Genomic DNA, 15214 nt, shown 5'->3' with positions numbered 1-15214 from the left:
CTGTGCTATTTCATATCAGGGACTTGAGCATCCCCAGATTTCAGTCATCTGGGGTCCTGTGACCAATCCTCTGCAGTGACTGGGGGTTGGCTGTTTCTTCATTTTTTTCTCCTAATTTGTTAGAACATAGAATCCACCATCTTTTCTACTCTCTTTCTATGCTAGCTTGAATCTCTGAAGGCACTTGTAAAAGAATTTTGTCCAGCCTAAATCCTGCACATACACACATCTTCTCAAGAGACAAGAGCCTGGGCCCTCTCGGGACGAGTGAAGGCAGCTGGACATATTAGGGGCAGGACCCAGCTGGAGGCCCTTCCGATAGCCATTCCCTGCTCCCTCCCAAATGCACTTAGCCCGTGTCTCTACCCACTCAACACGAAATCATTTCTGTTCTTCTCTGATTCATATTCAGACTCTCACTTCTTTTTCAGAACTGGTTGGATCCTGCTAAGGAAATTAAAAAACAGATTCGAAGTAAGTTCTTTTGGATTATTTTGTGTAGAAATGGGAGGGAGATTTCCAAACTGTGGGCTTATCTGAATTAGTACCTCTTACCCACATGGCTGGTGTGGATACAGTATTTTGAAAGACAGATTAAGATCTCAAGTTTTATTTTTGGCAGATTTGTCTGGCTCAGATACCCATCACCCTTTATGAATTATGACAACCTGGGAGTAAAATGACATGACTTTTGACCTAGTCCCTTGCCTGTACACAGATGTGAGATGTGATTTAATCAAGTGGTGCCCCCATTGACAATCATTTTAAAGTTCCAAATTTAATTATTAATGTTATATTATGCCTAACCAAAGTACGAAAGGCAAGCAGTCAAGCTAGAAGTAACAGTCATTTAATAACAAGTCAGACTGAATTTTATTATCTGATGATAGCTTCTTTCCTTAGCCCCTAAAGGCAAATTAAGAAATGCACATTTCACATTTCCTAATGGACAAAACAACTACAGGAGCAACACAGAAAGTTTAAAACAGGTAACTAATAAGTATTAGACAGGGTGCTAAATCTTAGTAGTAATTAACTGCTAATTAAAATGAGACATTTTTTCACCTATTCAGTGAAAATGGCACTGTAGCATAGGCAGTTGAGAGAGAGGATTTTTTTTTAATTTTTAGCCCTTTTCTATAGCTGTTGCTTTTTGCTATGGATAAATGGTAAAAGATATACTTTATAGTTTCAAATAACTAGTTAATTTTTTCAAGCAGTTCATTTTTTATCAATAAAACCTAGTTTAATTTTCCAGAGCAAAGATTTTAAAATTTTAATAATTCCCTGCACTGGCAATTTTGTACTCAATTGGGAGAAATATAACCCTTTAAGAAGACACTTTTTGTCAATATTTATTAGAATTTAAAAGGTACTTATTCTTTGACCCCTAATTTTACTTGTAGAAGTGTTATCAGTGTGTGTGTTAGATAGGAGTATGTACATATGTGTACGTGTAGGAAAGTTCATTGTAATACCATTGGCATAGCAGAAAACTGTTTCAACTTAAAATATCCATGTATAAGGAAATGATTAAATCGATCATGAAATAGCCATACCTTGAAATACTAGGTAGCTATTAAATAGAATGAGATAGAGTATAGTTTTAGCTCTCATTAGTGAGACCTTAAAGAAATAAATCATATTTGTTTAAACAGAATTATGCATAGGGACTTCCCTGGCAGTCCAGTAGCTAAGACTCCACGCTTCCGCTGCAGGGGGTGAGGGTTCAGAACTAAGACTCCAGCGTGCGGTGCGGTACGGTGCAGCAAGACAGAGTTATGCATGTATATAGGTATGTGGATATTTGGGAAGAGCATGAATGTTATTAATAGTAAATACCCCCCAGAAATGTCCCTGCGGGGTAAGGGGTTGAGAACAACTAATTTTTTATTTAACCCTTTTCTGTGGCTATTGCTTTTTACTATGGATAAATGATAACAGGTAGATATACTTTATAATTTCAAATAACTAGTTAATTTTTTCAAGCAGTTCATTTTTTTTGTCCATGAAATCTAGTTTAATTTTCCAGAGCAACTGATTCTATTTGGAGACAAAATTTAAGACGAGTTTATTAATAAGAACATCATTTCCATTGAAGTTTTCAACAGTTTACTATTAAAAGAGAAACATCTTTCTAGTGCCTTTGAATGTGCTGAGACCTCCAAATACCCTAGGTGCAAATAAAAAGTAATTAGTAGTAAGCAGTTTGAAATGGTTTAATGCTAGGTAATATCTCAAAATAGTGAATTTTTCCTCAGATAGTAGAGAGCCTGATGAATTATTTGTACAGTGAAAACATCTTTACCATATTTTTGAGAGGAATTTGGTGTCATCACTAACAAGAAACTTGATAATGAAGTAGTTTGATAGAAATAAATTGGGATTGAAACCAGGGAAAGCTACAGGTGTGATAAGTAGATAAAAACACACCTTTATCCAGAGATGTCCAGTAAAAACTTTAAGATGATGAATACGTTCTGAGAACTTTTTTATGGAGTTATTAAAAGCAGATGTGCTGAAATATGTCTTAGCATTTTGTGTGCTTTATTTAAGTTCCTTATAGTGACCTAATTAATAAAATACTATTTCGTACTTGGGTGATTTATAGTCACAAAGCACTTTGAAAATCTATTAAATGTTCAAGGATAAATCATAGTAGTGTTGCAGGAAAGGCTGTATGTATCAACAGGTAGTTTTTTTTGCTGTTAATAGAATTCTTTTTTTCTCTGTCTCTCTCTCTTTATTTCCCATTTATCCTTTGTCCTACCTTTCTTTCTAAGAGACAAGCTAAAGGGACAATCAGACATGAGATTTAAAGCAAATTTTCCTCGTGTAGATTAGACAGTGTTTGTGACAGAAACATAAAACCAAGAGATAATCGTGCAGACAAAGGAGGCACAGAAAATTGGGATTTTTTTGGAAATGGAATTTGGTGTTTTTATCTATATTTCTCATTGTTTCCTGGGTACTAAATACCTTCTTTCCACCAAAGTTACATTCTGTTAGTATCAAGGCAGAAAAGTATTATCAGGCCTCATGTAATTATTGTACAATCACCTTCTCTTCTAAACACACATAATAAAAGGATATTTCCATTATTTTTATGTTGTAGCCCCACAGTAGTTCTCTAGCATGAGATTTTCAAGACAATGGCAATCTAGCTGATAGAGATTTTAAATCACAAATTTATGAGAAACAGAAAATTCTGAGCCTGTAGAGTTTGTGCTTATAAAAAAATTCTTATTCCAGTCATCTTTTATGCCTAACAGATCTAAAATTTCTGAATCTACTATTTTAGGATATAGTGTATTTATAATATAGTGATTTTATGATATAGAATATATGATAGTCATTTATGCTATAAACATAGTATATTTAGACATTTTAAGATTTGGCAGGCATAGAAGACTAAAGTTAGAATTTTTGCATAATAATGAATTCTCTTTAGTTTCACAGTTTTCTAATTATCATAAATTTGTAATTTAAAAGCCTATATCAGTGTTATAGAATGTCATTTTTATGCATTGAGACTCCTCCAATTGTGAAGTCTCTAACCAGAGTCATCTGAGCAGATTCAGGATCACAGGCCTATTTATGGCATAACCATAGCTTCTCAGTGATTTGTTCCTACCAAACTCTCTATGGGGATATATATTTCAGTTTAAATCTGCCTTGCATATTAATTTCAAATTTTATGCCTCATTTCACTGGATTTTTTTCCCCTTGATTATGGTATAGGTTATGTTTTCTTTAAGCTTTCCCACTTTTCAAAATAATGTCCTATGAGACCTCATTGTCATTTGAGTTATAATCTTCAGTTCAGTTCAGTTGCTCAGTAGTGTCTCAGACTCTTTGAGAACCCACGGACTGCAGCATGCCAGGCTTCCCTGTCCATCACCAACTCCCAGAGCTTGCTCAGACTCATGTCCATCGAGTCAGGGATGCCATCCAACCGTCTCATCCTCTGTCACCCCCTTCTCCTCCTGCCTTCAATCTTTCCCAGCATCAGGGTCTTTTCCAATGAGTCAGTTCTTCACATCAGGTGGCCAGAGTATTGGAGCTTCAGCTTCAGCATCAGTCCTTCCAATGAATTCCTTAGGATTAGTGATTTTCAAAGTGTGGTCCCCAAGACCAACTGTATGAGAACCATAAGGGCGTTTATTGAAATCATAGGTTCCTTGGCTGTGTTTCAAATCTCCAGAATAAAAACCTCTGAGAGTGGAACTTGTTGTTCTTCAGTCACTAAGTTGTGTCTGACTCTCTGGGACCCCATGGACTGCAACATGCCAGGCTCCTCTGTCCTTTACCATCTCCCGAAGTTTGCCCAAATTCATGTCCATTGAGTCAGTGATGCTATCTAACCATCTCTTCCTCTGCCGCCCCCTTCTCCTGCTGCCCTCAATCTTTCCCAGCGTCTGGGTCTTTTCCAGTGAGTCAGCTCTTTGCATAAGGTGGCCAGAGTATTGGAACTTCAATTTCAGCATCAGTCCTTCTAGTGAATATTCAGGGTTGATTTCCTTTAGGATGGGCTGGTTTGATCTCCTTGTGGAGATCAGAGCTATGGAGTAGAGTAGAGTGGAGCCTAGGGATTGACATTTTTACCAAGCCCCTCAGATGCTTCTCAGGCCCACAGTCCTTTGAAACTCACTTTCCTGTAATGAGGATTTTTGCATTGAAATATCTTTCTTCTATTTTTATTACCTCTTAGTTTCCAACTTAGAGTGTTTACCCTGAATTTATTATGAGTTTATTTAATTACATTGCTAAACAATTCATTGGATTCACTTTAAAGTGGATGAAAATTATAAAAGAGCAATAAATCCATTTCCCATAACTAATCCATTAGCTTTCATTCCAGTTGCTTGGGGGTGAGCCAGCTCCCATTGTAAACTTCACTGTTGGCAAGTGTTCTGTTTTAGCAGGAAGTGAACAGGGATCAATAGGAGAGTAAAATCAAACCAGATTATTTTTAGAATAACAGGAGGACTTTTTCAAGAACAGGGGGAAGAATAATCACTAAGAATATATTTGATTGACAGATATGTTATGACTTGTAACTCTTAGAGCCGGTGTTTTGGGAATATTTTCTGGGTGGTTTAGAAATGACATGAAACACCCAGTAATACCTGGTCCCATGCTAAGTCCTTTGTAAGTCAACTTAAGAGGGATCCCTGCCAGGTGGAAACCTAAATGTAATATGAGTAATAATGTCAAGAACAAACCAGAATTAATAAATGGACCATGCCGTTGATGACAGAAACACAGGTAACCTATGCAGCCTGAGCATGTGCTACTCAAGCAAGAGAATAATGCAAAGGCTAGAGCTGGCGTGTACTTATCATGCTGGCACTTTTCTTGTGAATATTTGGGAAGAACTCTGGGAGAGAATGGAGCTTCCAGGAGTCATGGAATGAGGAGGCGAGATGGGGTGTGTTAGAAGTCTAGGAAAGAGCTTCCCTGGTGGCTCAGTGGTAAAGAATCTGCCTGCCAATGCAGGGGTCATGCCTTCAATCCCTGGCCCGGGAAGATCCCACGTGCTGAGGAACAACTAAGCCCCTGCACCACCCCTGCTGAGCCGGTGCACCCCAACTGGAGAGTAGCTCCAGCTCGACACAACTGGAGAAGGCCCACGTGCAGCAGCAAAGACCCAGAGCAGTCATAAAGAAAGAAAGAAAGCCTAGGAAAGTGTTTGAAGCATAAGGGTGGAACTGCAAGGACAGGAATCACAGAGCGAGAGGAAGAGTGTGGCTCAGAGGAAAGGCCTCCAGCACCAGAGCTGGGAGACCCAGAGGCTCTTCTCTGCAGCCGTTAAGAAGCAGCAGGCCCTCGCACTGTGCTAACTGGGTGCAGAGAACAAATGAGAACAGTTCCCAGCCAGGAGCACCCAGGCCTCAGTAATGTGCCACGCTAAAAGGTCAAATGGAAAGAGCAAGAGGAAAACATGTGACAGGGTGACCACAGAGAGAGTAAATGTAGGGAAAAAAATGTGTTTTTTCCCACATTTAAAGTAATAAACCTGGTTAGGTGTGAAAGCGTTAGGTCGCCCAGTTGTGTCCGACTCTCTAAGACCCCGTGGACTGTGACCCGCCAGGCTCCTCTGTCCATGGAATTCTCCAGGCAAGAATCCTGGAGTCGGCAGCCATGCCTTTCTCCAGGGGATCTTCCTGCCCCAGGGATCAAACCTGGGTCTCCCTCATTGCAGGTGGATTCTTTACCTTCTGAGCCAAAGAGCATGAATCAAAGGCAGAGCTCAGGGAAGCTCATGATGTCTCACATATGTGTGTAGACTGGCCCAAGAGCAGGTACCCGTGAGCTGATGTCTGGTTGACCTGCTTCCCCACTGGAGAGGCCAGAAGAGATGCTAGAGGAAGAGGAATGGCAGCGTGCAGTGAGGACCCATCCTGATCAGGGGATGATGAGGAGGGGTGGGTTTGGGGATGCACAGAAAATACCCGCAGTGTCTCTTTAATCAGAAATTTCCCCGAGTGAGAAGAGAGCTTTCCGAATGACCCATAGAGCAGATCATCCCTTAATATGACAGCAGACTTTTCCTGTAAAATAAAAATATTTTGAATAGTCCCTTGACATGTATTATTAGAGGATCTGACCTGTAGAAACGAAACAGACAAGACAAGGGAAACGGGGTTATCTCTGCAGTGTTGGTATGTGAGCTCCCCAGAACTTCAGAGGATGGATCCGGCCAGCTCCAGTCTTGTCCAATTGAGGCCTTTCCATACCGTTTACTATTTTCCCTCTTCCCAAAGCTTACCTTCGTCCCTGAGAAAGGGAGCAAATTTAGTCAATTTCCTTGCTTGTTAGAAGCTCCAGTAAAGGATTTAATGGGGGAGATAAGAGATTGAGTGTAGTTGCCGCGTTACCTGCGGATTTCACTGAACAGAAAAGTCACCATTTTCCAGGGATGATTCAGAGTTGTCAGCAAGTTAGTGCCTAGAGTTAAGACAGCTCTAGCTATCAGTTAGTATAATAAGTACAAAGGGATTGTCTGCAATTTTGTTATAAATTTTTTCTCCTCTCCATAGGTGGTGCTTGGCACTTTTCGTTTAATGTGAAATTTTACCCACCAGACCCTGCCCAGCTCTCTGAGGATATCACCAGGTATTTGAAAGTTGGCTGTGAAAAAGGCAGTCATGTTGGGGGCTGTGCTTCTCTTAAATTCTGGGGAAGGGAGCAGGCTTACACCTGGTGAGCTTCTTAGTCGACTGCACCCAAAGGGCGAACAGAAGACAGCTGAATGGGAGCAAACATCTGATAAGAAGATTTGCCGAATGGTATCTGTTCACAGTTGAATCTTTGGTGTTAAGCTGATACTTCCTACTGCCTGACCCCGGTGGGAAAACACGGAATTGAGATGCTGTCATCCTCCCACTGCAGTCAAATTGGATGGGATTCAGCCTGAAATAATATGGCAACTCCTGGTGCTCCTGCTTTAAAACTTGGAAATGTGTCTTCAGATGCGTATGCCTTTGTATATAACCAGTCTGATACGTTGGTGGCTGTTTTGTGTATTTGTGTATGTGTACACACAGGCATGCACACACACACAAATATACATAAACACATGCACATTTAAGAGTTTACCTTCCATGCCTTCTATATACGAGGAAAATGATTCATTTGTTTTGGGGAAAGAACGTTAAGAAAGGAATATCGGTCTGGCCCGGTGGCTGAGCTTTGAGTGTAAGGAAGAATCTCTTTATGAAGTGATCCTGGGTTTGCTGCATGTCTTTTTAGGCCTCTTCAAGTGCTTTCTGCTTTGGAATCCCAGGTCTTCTACTGTGTTTTGTAGTAAATTTATAAGCAGTCAGAGTGATACTGTACAGTGTAGCTGTACATCCTTCTTGGCAAGCTTTTCAGGAAAGAGAAATTACTCAAAAGTTTCAGTCACTTGCTATGATGAAAAATAATTCCAGTAGACATGTCAGAGAAGAGGAAAAACTAGTTCCAGAAGATTTCTTTTATATGTACATTAAATCAAAGAACAATTTATAATTTCTTATTTATATATACTTTCTAGTAATGTTGTGGCTATACAGCTAATTTGTGGCTAATTTGTGGTTAGACAGCCTGTATATACTTGGATATGAAATCTAGTACATGATTCCTTTCTATTTATGTCATGTTTGTTGTTGTTCAGTCGCTAAGTCCTGTTCAACTCTTTGTGACCCCACGGATGGCAGCACGCCAGGCTCCTGTGTCCTCTACTCTCTCCTGGAGTTTGCTTAAATTCATGTCCATTGAGTCGGTGATGCTGTCTAACTGACTAGAACCTGTGAAATTTGTAGAAATCTTTGTATCTAGATTACACAGCATTTATATCATCACCTTTAAAAGCCATATTGCGAGGGGACCTTAAGACTTAATCATAGCCCTCAGCTTCAGCAGTTTGTTTTTTATGTGAAAAGTGCAAGGTATATTTTATCATTTATACTCATATTCTGGGCCGTGAAGAGTATCATTAAAATTCATCAATGTTTCCATTTACTGTGGAGTCTTCTCCAATTAGTATTATATCCATAACTCTTAGAAGCAAAATAACAGAAGATAAAAGTCAACTATTAATGGAGATATTTAATATTGGCAAAATTATACAGAAGGTGTTCTGGATTCCCCCAATTTAAAATTGTTTACTTTTAGTGAAGAGATTTTAAGTACAAATTCTTCAAAGTCTTCATAACAGTTTAAGTTATCTTCATTTTAAAAAATGAGACTTTAACACAGGAGAAGGCATCCACTCTAAAGAGACCCTCATTTCAGGATGCAGGAGGTGGCAAGCCATGTTTGTGATGGCACAGCCACAGTTTATCTTGGTCCCATGGCAGGACCTTTCATCTAGATAGCAAAATGAGTCTTCCTTTAGGCTTTGGGGTCTCATCATTATATTTAAGAGCACTGTTTTAATATTAGAATTGCCTTCCCCCTACCCAGAGAGTTTGACCTTCAGCATTACCTTAATGTTAGAGGGACAGTCTGTAGGTTTCCTTTACCCTGTGCATCATGAACGCATCTATGTTTGATGACAAACGTGGAGTTGCCACTAGATGCCCTTAAATATTACATTTTGTGGCCAAGTATGTCTTCCCTTGGTGTGCAGATCCAAATAGAGATGCTGGACAGAGTGTCCCAGCGGGTCGTTGCGCGGGGAGAAGTTGCCTGCTGCCCGCCTGGGACTGTGCGGGCTCCTTTCCGGTCTCCTAACTCTGGCTTTCCACCCGCCCTCTGGCCCCCGGAAGGTACTACCTCTGCTTGCAGCTGCGTGACGACATCGTGTCCGGCAGGCTGCCCTGCTCCTTTGTCACGCTGGCCCTGCTGGGCTCCTACACCGTGCAGTCGGAACTGGGTGACTACGACCCGGACGAGTGTGGCAGCGACTATATCAGCGAGTTCCGCTTCGCCCCAAACCACACGAAAGAACTGGAAGACAAGGTCATCGAGCTGCACAAGAGCCACAGGTGAGCGGCAGGGGCCCGGAGAGCATCTTGTCTGAGCTGTGCTCGGTGGGTGGGCGTCCCCTGCACTGCCTGCTTCTCCTGGGACCTCCAGGTTAATGGCTTGAGGATGGTACACAGTGGAGTGAGGTTCTGGGTCTGATACATTCTGGGTGGTTGGTGGTTCCACTCCCACTTGGGATGTCCTTGTGCTGTTTCAGCTAAAAGTCATTTTTCTGATACTCTCCCCCGCACCCTACCTCCCTTAGAGCACAAATCAGTGTCTCTGTGGGAACTTGCATGTGAGCTAAGTGGGAAATATTACAGCCCCACCAGGTTCAAAGGCTTCCCTGGTGGCTCAGACAGTAAAGAATCCGTCTGCAATGAGGAAGACCCAGGTTCCATCCCTGGGTCAGAAAGATCCCCTGGAGAAGGAAATGGCAACCCACTGTGGTATTCTTGCCTAGAGAATTCCATGAACGGAGGAGCCTGGTGGGCTGCAGTCCATGGGATCACAAAGAGTTGGACACGACTGAGCAACTAACACTATCTTTCACCAGGTTTGTTAAAAAAAAAAAAGAAACAGTATTGTAATTAATACTTTTCATTTCTTATCAGAGGAATGACGCCAGCAGAAGCAGAGATGCATTTTTTGGAAAACGCCAAAAAACTCTCCATGTATGGGGTCGATTTACACCATGCCAAGGTATACACTTTAACACTCCAGACTTTCTGATTTCATGGAAGTGTGTACAAGGCCCGGTTGTCACAAATATTGTGTGCTAAATTGCTATGTATACCCTTGTTCTGGACATCCACCAGGCAGTCAGTAAATTCTTGTTAAATTTTTAAAACTGTCTGTAAAGTTTAGGCTTCCCTGGTGGCTCAAATGGTAAAGAATCTTCCTGCAATGCAGGAGACCTGGGTTCGATCCCTGGGTTGGGAAGATCCCCTGGAGAAGGGAATGGCAACCCATTCAAGTATTCTTGCCTGGAGAATTCCATGGACAGAGGCTACAGTCTGTGGAATCACAGAGTCGGACACGACTGAGCTGCTAACGCTTTTACTTTCATAAGGTTTAGATGCTGTGACAAAGAATCAGTGCTTTGAAATAAGAGGATTATTTTGGAGTTCAAGTAAAGCTAGCCAGCCAGGCTAAGTCACTGGGTGAGTTGTTGAGGCTCTATCTTGATTCCAGGATCTCGGGAAGAGAGAAGTTGGGGTTGAAAGGTAGGCAGGTTAAGATTGCGGAGAAAGTACTAGCTGCTTTTACTCCCTGTCACACTTCTGGAATCTTTGTATTTTTCAACAGTGAGAGAGTGAGCATTGGAATGTTAGTCTGTTATCTGACAGCTATGAATAGAAGTGCCGTGGAAGCAGAGGCTTTCCTGAAATCTTGTATCATCAAAGCATAGAAGATGTGTTAGGCTCTTAGAGATAGATTCTGGTCCTTCAGCAGTGTTGAAGAGATCCATGCTTGAAATTGAGGGGCAGCTGCTTCTGACTTGGACTGATACAGTGACGTCCTCCTGGGTGGGGACATGCCTTGACTTCCGGTGCACGGAGTGGTATGGTCTCACGGTCCAGACCTCACAAGAACGTGCACGCAACAGGCTGCCAGGCAAGCGAGCGTCTTATACAGTCAAGTTTGGGGCCAGTAAGTGAAGAGGGTTTTGGCAGGCTCTGTTCAGGCAAACATCTCAACAACGCTGGGGACCCCTGGGAGGGGAAATACATGATCTGTACTTTCTGTTGATGCTGCATTTGGAAAGCTGATGGGTTTAGAATGAGTTTGGACAAGATAATAGTGAGCAAATGAGTGCCGTTCTGACTGGGTTTGTCTGTGCATCATTTGTACATCACTCAGGATGAGCAACTTCTGAGGCCCAAAAGCTCCAGTACGAGCAGGATCTCTGAGACTTGGCTGGGGCTTCACCGGGGAATGCTGGTACAGCAGAGCCAAGAGCGCTGACATTTGTGTGTAATTACAACAGCAGGTGTAGCTCTGTTTACTTGCCAGTTAATTATTACAGGTTTTCACTTAGTTGGCACTCAGATCACATAGCGTTTTATAGTTTTATGTCAGCTATAAGGTAGAATGAGGAATTGAAAAAGAAAATAAGGACACACACTTAGATTGTTTTTCTCAGAGTTTTCCCCTGCATGGCCAAAAGATAAAGAAATAAGACAAAAATGAAGGTAGCTTGGAAATTGGAGTGAATCAAAAGCTATTTTTGATACATACGATGACTCACTCACTACCCAGGGAGAATAAATAAATGAAAGATATGGGCCTCTGTTTAGGAGAAGGGCAGCTCAGGATGTGTCACTGTTCCTATCGGGAAAAACGAAGCCACTTAACATGGCTTTAACGACTAAATTAAAATAGATAGCTGGTTTTTCATTCGATAATGTGATTTGAAATTAGGCCAATTAAAAAAGAAAGAATTAAGGAAGTGGCAGTGCCGCCTGTGATAGGATTTCATCTGAATGCTAAGTATAACAAATGATTTGGTTATGGGCTTCATTTTCTGCTGCAACTGCCTTCCATCATTTCAAGGAGGAAATTTACTGAATTACATTAAAGCTAATTTCCGGTTATAAGTGAGATGCTTCTCTGCTGTGGATAGTATCGAAAGGCCCTGAGTTTTAACACCTAGTTAGAAATTCTGAACTGTGATCTTGGACTCAACAGCTCTCCATGAAGAATAAATAACCTACATTAGGTGAAGGTCCCTTGTTTTGGAAAAACCTGTTCTTAATACTTTGTTTTTCTCCTGAAGAAGACTGTCTCTGCTTGTTGGTCGTTTAGTATCACTCTAAAGGCTCTGTCAGAGGCGTTTATTTCATATAAGATTCGGAAATGTAGATATAAATCCATATTGGATATCCTGTGGACCAGGAGATAATAAAGGATGGGGAAGTTGGAACAGTGCTTTTAGATTGAGGGATAGTAGGTTTATTTATTTTAACTGGGACAGGCTGAGACTGTCCAGGTCTTCCGTCAATGCTCCCTGCTAAACACATGTCCCCAAACACATGGTTATAGCTTTCAATACAGTTTGTCAAGTTACTGCTAGATGCTATGGGCTGCAGCAGAAACCTAGATATCAAAGTGAAAGTGAAAGTCGCTCAGTCGTGTCTGACTCTTTGCAACCCCATGGACTATACAGTCCACGGAATTCTCCAGGCCAGAATACTGGAGTGGGTAGCCTTTCCCTTCTCCAGGGGATCTTCCCAACCCAGGGATCGAACCCAGGTCTCCCACATTGCAGGCAGATTCTAAACCAGCTGAGCCACAAGGGAAGCCCCTAGATAGATATCAAAAGTATCCTTTTTTTAACCAACAAGAACCTATTATATAGCACATGGAACTCTGTTCCTTATGTGGCAGCCTGGATGAGGGGTGGGGTTTGGGGGAGAATAGATACATGTATATGTATGGCTGAGTCTCTTCCCACTTCACCTGAAACTATCACAGCATTATTAATTGGCTTTACCCCAAAACAAAAAGTTCAAAAGAAAAAATAATAATCCATTTTTTGGTTGCTGTGTCTTTAATGAAATGGAAACATTCATCCAGTTTTAAGCCCTGCTTATTCCTGACATTTTCTTTCTTCATTTGCTTTTTCTTCCAACCCATCCGTAGTAGCTTAACATGTGCTAGGCAGGTGCCGTGCTGAGCATGTAGGTCACTGAGATAAACAGAGCAGGTTCTTCCCCAGCCTGGGTCAGGGGAAGGAGGAGGAGGAGGAAGGGGAGTTTGGGGCAGCACATTTGCCTGGGGTGTGCTGGCCGCAGTAATGATAGGGGGCCACAGGAGAAGTGAGTGTGTTGAAGGCCCCACAAATAGTTTCCCACCTTCTCAGGGTTCAAGGACACTCATGAGTGATATGAAACATAATAATAGAAGAGGTTGTAAACGTCCAAAGGCGTGTTTCCTACTAGTTCTTCATCACAAAGACCGTGACTCAGGAGACCTTATTCCAGCAGCCCTGCTCACGTACACACATCTGCTTGAGGCCTGAGGGGTCACCTGGGTGGTCCCGAGAGCAGATCATCTGGATCTAAGCATCCACTGTGCCGCTACATCCAGTGTCAGGTGACAGCTCTGTAAATTGCTCTTACAGTTACAGCCCTTGATAAATGGTGGGTGGTCTCTGGTCTCTGAATTCCCCTGAAATCTGATTACGTCATCATATCCTGCCGTCAGTTCCTTCCATCTCTCTAGAGTGAGGTCGTGTCTAATGGAGCAATACGTTTCCAAGGAGAAATGTTTCATTTTAAGTCAATTAGATTGTATGTGTAACCTCACCATGCCCAGAGAGGGACCAGAATACTTATTTTTGACTCTGGAAATGTTCCTCCTGTGCTTTGTACTGGCGAGATTTAGGACGTCAGTCCACCCACCCCCATACGGATGAGTCAGAAGCCCCTGTTTGGGTTCTTTTGTGTCTCTCTCCCCACTTTGCTGGGGCTGCAGTGACTCAAAGTGAGACAGCCCTGACAATGACATGTCCCCAGACCTCAGCTTTGCCTCTCCGTGACCCTTTTTACAACAACCAGTGAGAAACGGGTGGGGGGCTCCGCCTCACACACAGCCCTGCCTTCTGAACTTTGTCCTTAGCCCACGTAGGACACCGCTGATACTCACTTTACCCTGATCTCACCTGAACACAACGTTGAAGGGACACAAACGGGTCATGGGGCGTCTCCTGAGCTTCACATAACATCTCTGATGACCCCCGGGACCCCTCATCACACCTCCCTAGGAAGTGACCTAAAGATGTAGGATGCAGGTAGCTAAAGCAAGTTGCAAATACAGCACGATCCCCCTTGTGTTTAAAAAAAAAAAAAAGAGGCCTAGGACTTCCCTGGTGGCCCAGTGGTTAAGATTTCACCTTCCAATGCAGGGAATGTAGGTTCAATTCCTGCTCAGGGAGCTAAGATCCCCACATACCTTGCAGAGAAAAGCAATAATGTAACAAATTCAATAAAATACTTTAAAAACAATCCGTATCAAAAAAATCTCTTAAGAACAAACCTATACATATATATTAAGTTCATCTATATTTTTTGTCTGGAAACCAAGTGATTAAGAGTACGACTGGGCGGTGAGTGTGTGTTGGGGGCCTGTTGGGGAGGAGGTGCACACTTTAAAAAATTATTTTATACTCAAATTTTATAATGATATATTAAAAAATCAAGGCTCTTTTTAAAGCAACAAACCCCAAAACACTCAAAGGAAAGGATGGGGCCTGTCTGCTAGTCTCCATATTAGTTAAGTCCTGCCCCTGGAAACAGGCTGCCCATGTTCAGCTGGGATGGATAGCTAACCTATCTGTGCCTTGGTCTTCTTGCCTGTAAAGTGGGAATAATAAGAGCAACTAGCTCAGAAAAATGCTAGTGAAGATTAGTAATGTATGTAAAGTGGTCCGGCCAGACCTGGCACCCAGTGATGAGAACCCAGGCTCTGAACACCACTGCAATTAACACACCTTCACCTGGATGACCTCCTCTATGTGCAGTATGGACATCATAAGTCCAGGATACCTGGGTGAATAGAGTCTCCACTAACAGATCTCCATAGCAATGAGTATCTTCATCACAAGGCTATTATTTAGTGGTAATGTGTTTTAAATGGCTAAAGTATTTTTCATACTTAAATCAGAGCTACAGACAAGCCTTTTATAGGTTCCAACCTGGAGGCTTAAATAGTGTACCCAGCCATAAATGGAAATAGATGAGTTGCTCATCCTTCTTTT

General features: G+C 42.0%; 1 protein-coding gene across 7 annotated transcripts in view; it reads left to right on the top strand.

The window, feature by feature from the left end:
• Window positions 1–15214, top strand: part of EPB41L3 (erythrocyte membrane protein band 4.1 like 3) — a 144393-nt gene that overhangs the window by 86585 nt on the left and 42594 nt on the right. For all 7 annotated transcript variants that reach the window (XM_070361517.1, XM_070361514.1, XM_070361520.1 and 4 more), the window contains exons 5-8: window positions 432–474; window positions 7044–7119; window positions 9255–9473; window positions 10068–10155. In XM_070361517.1, the coding sequence (XP_070217618.1) occupies window positions 432–474; window positions 7044–7119; window positions 9255–9473; window positions 10068–10155 (426 nt within the window). The remainder of the gene's footprint in view (window positions 1–431; window positions 475–7043; window positions 7120–9254; window positions 9474–10067; window positions 10156–15214) is intronic.

Source organism: Bos mutus, chromosome 24 (genome assembly GCF_027580195.1).
Source record: "Bos mutus isolate GX-2022 chromosome 24, NWIPB_WYAK_1.1, whole genome shotgun sequence".
In the NCBI taxonomy this organism is placed as follows: Eukaryota; Metazoa; Chordata; class Mammalia; order Artiodactyla; family Bovidae; genus Bos; species Bos mutus.
This window is presented reverse-complemented; position numbering and strand designations above follow the sequence as displayed.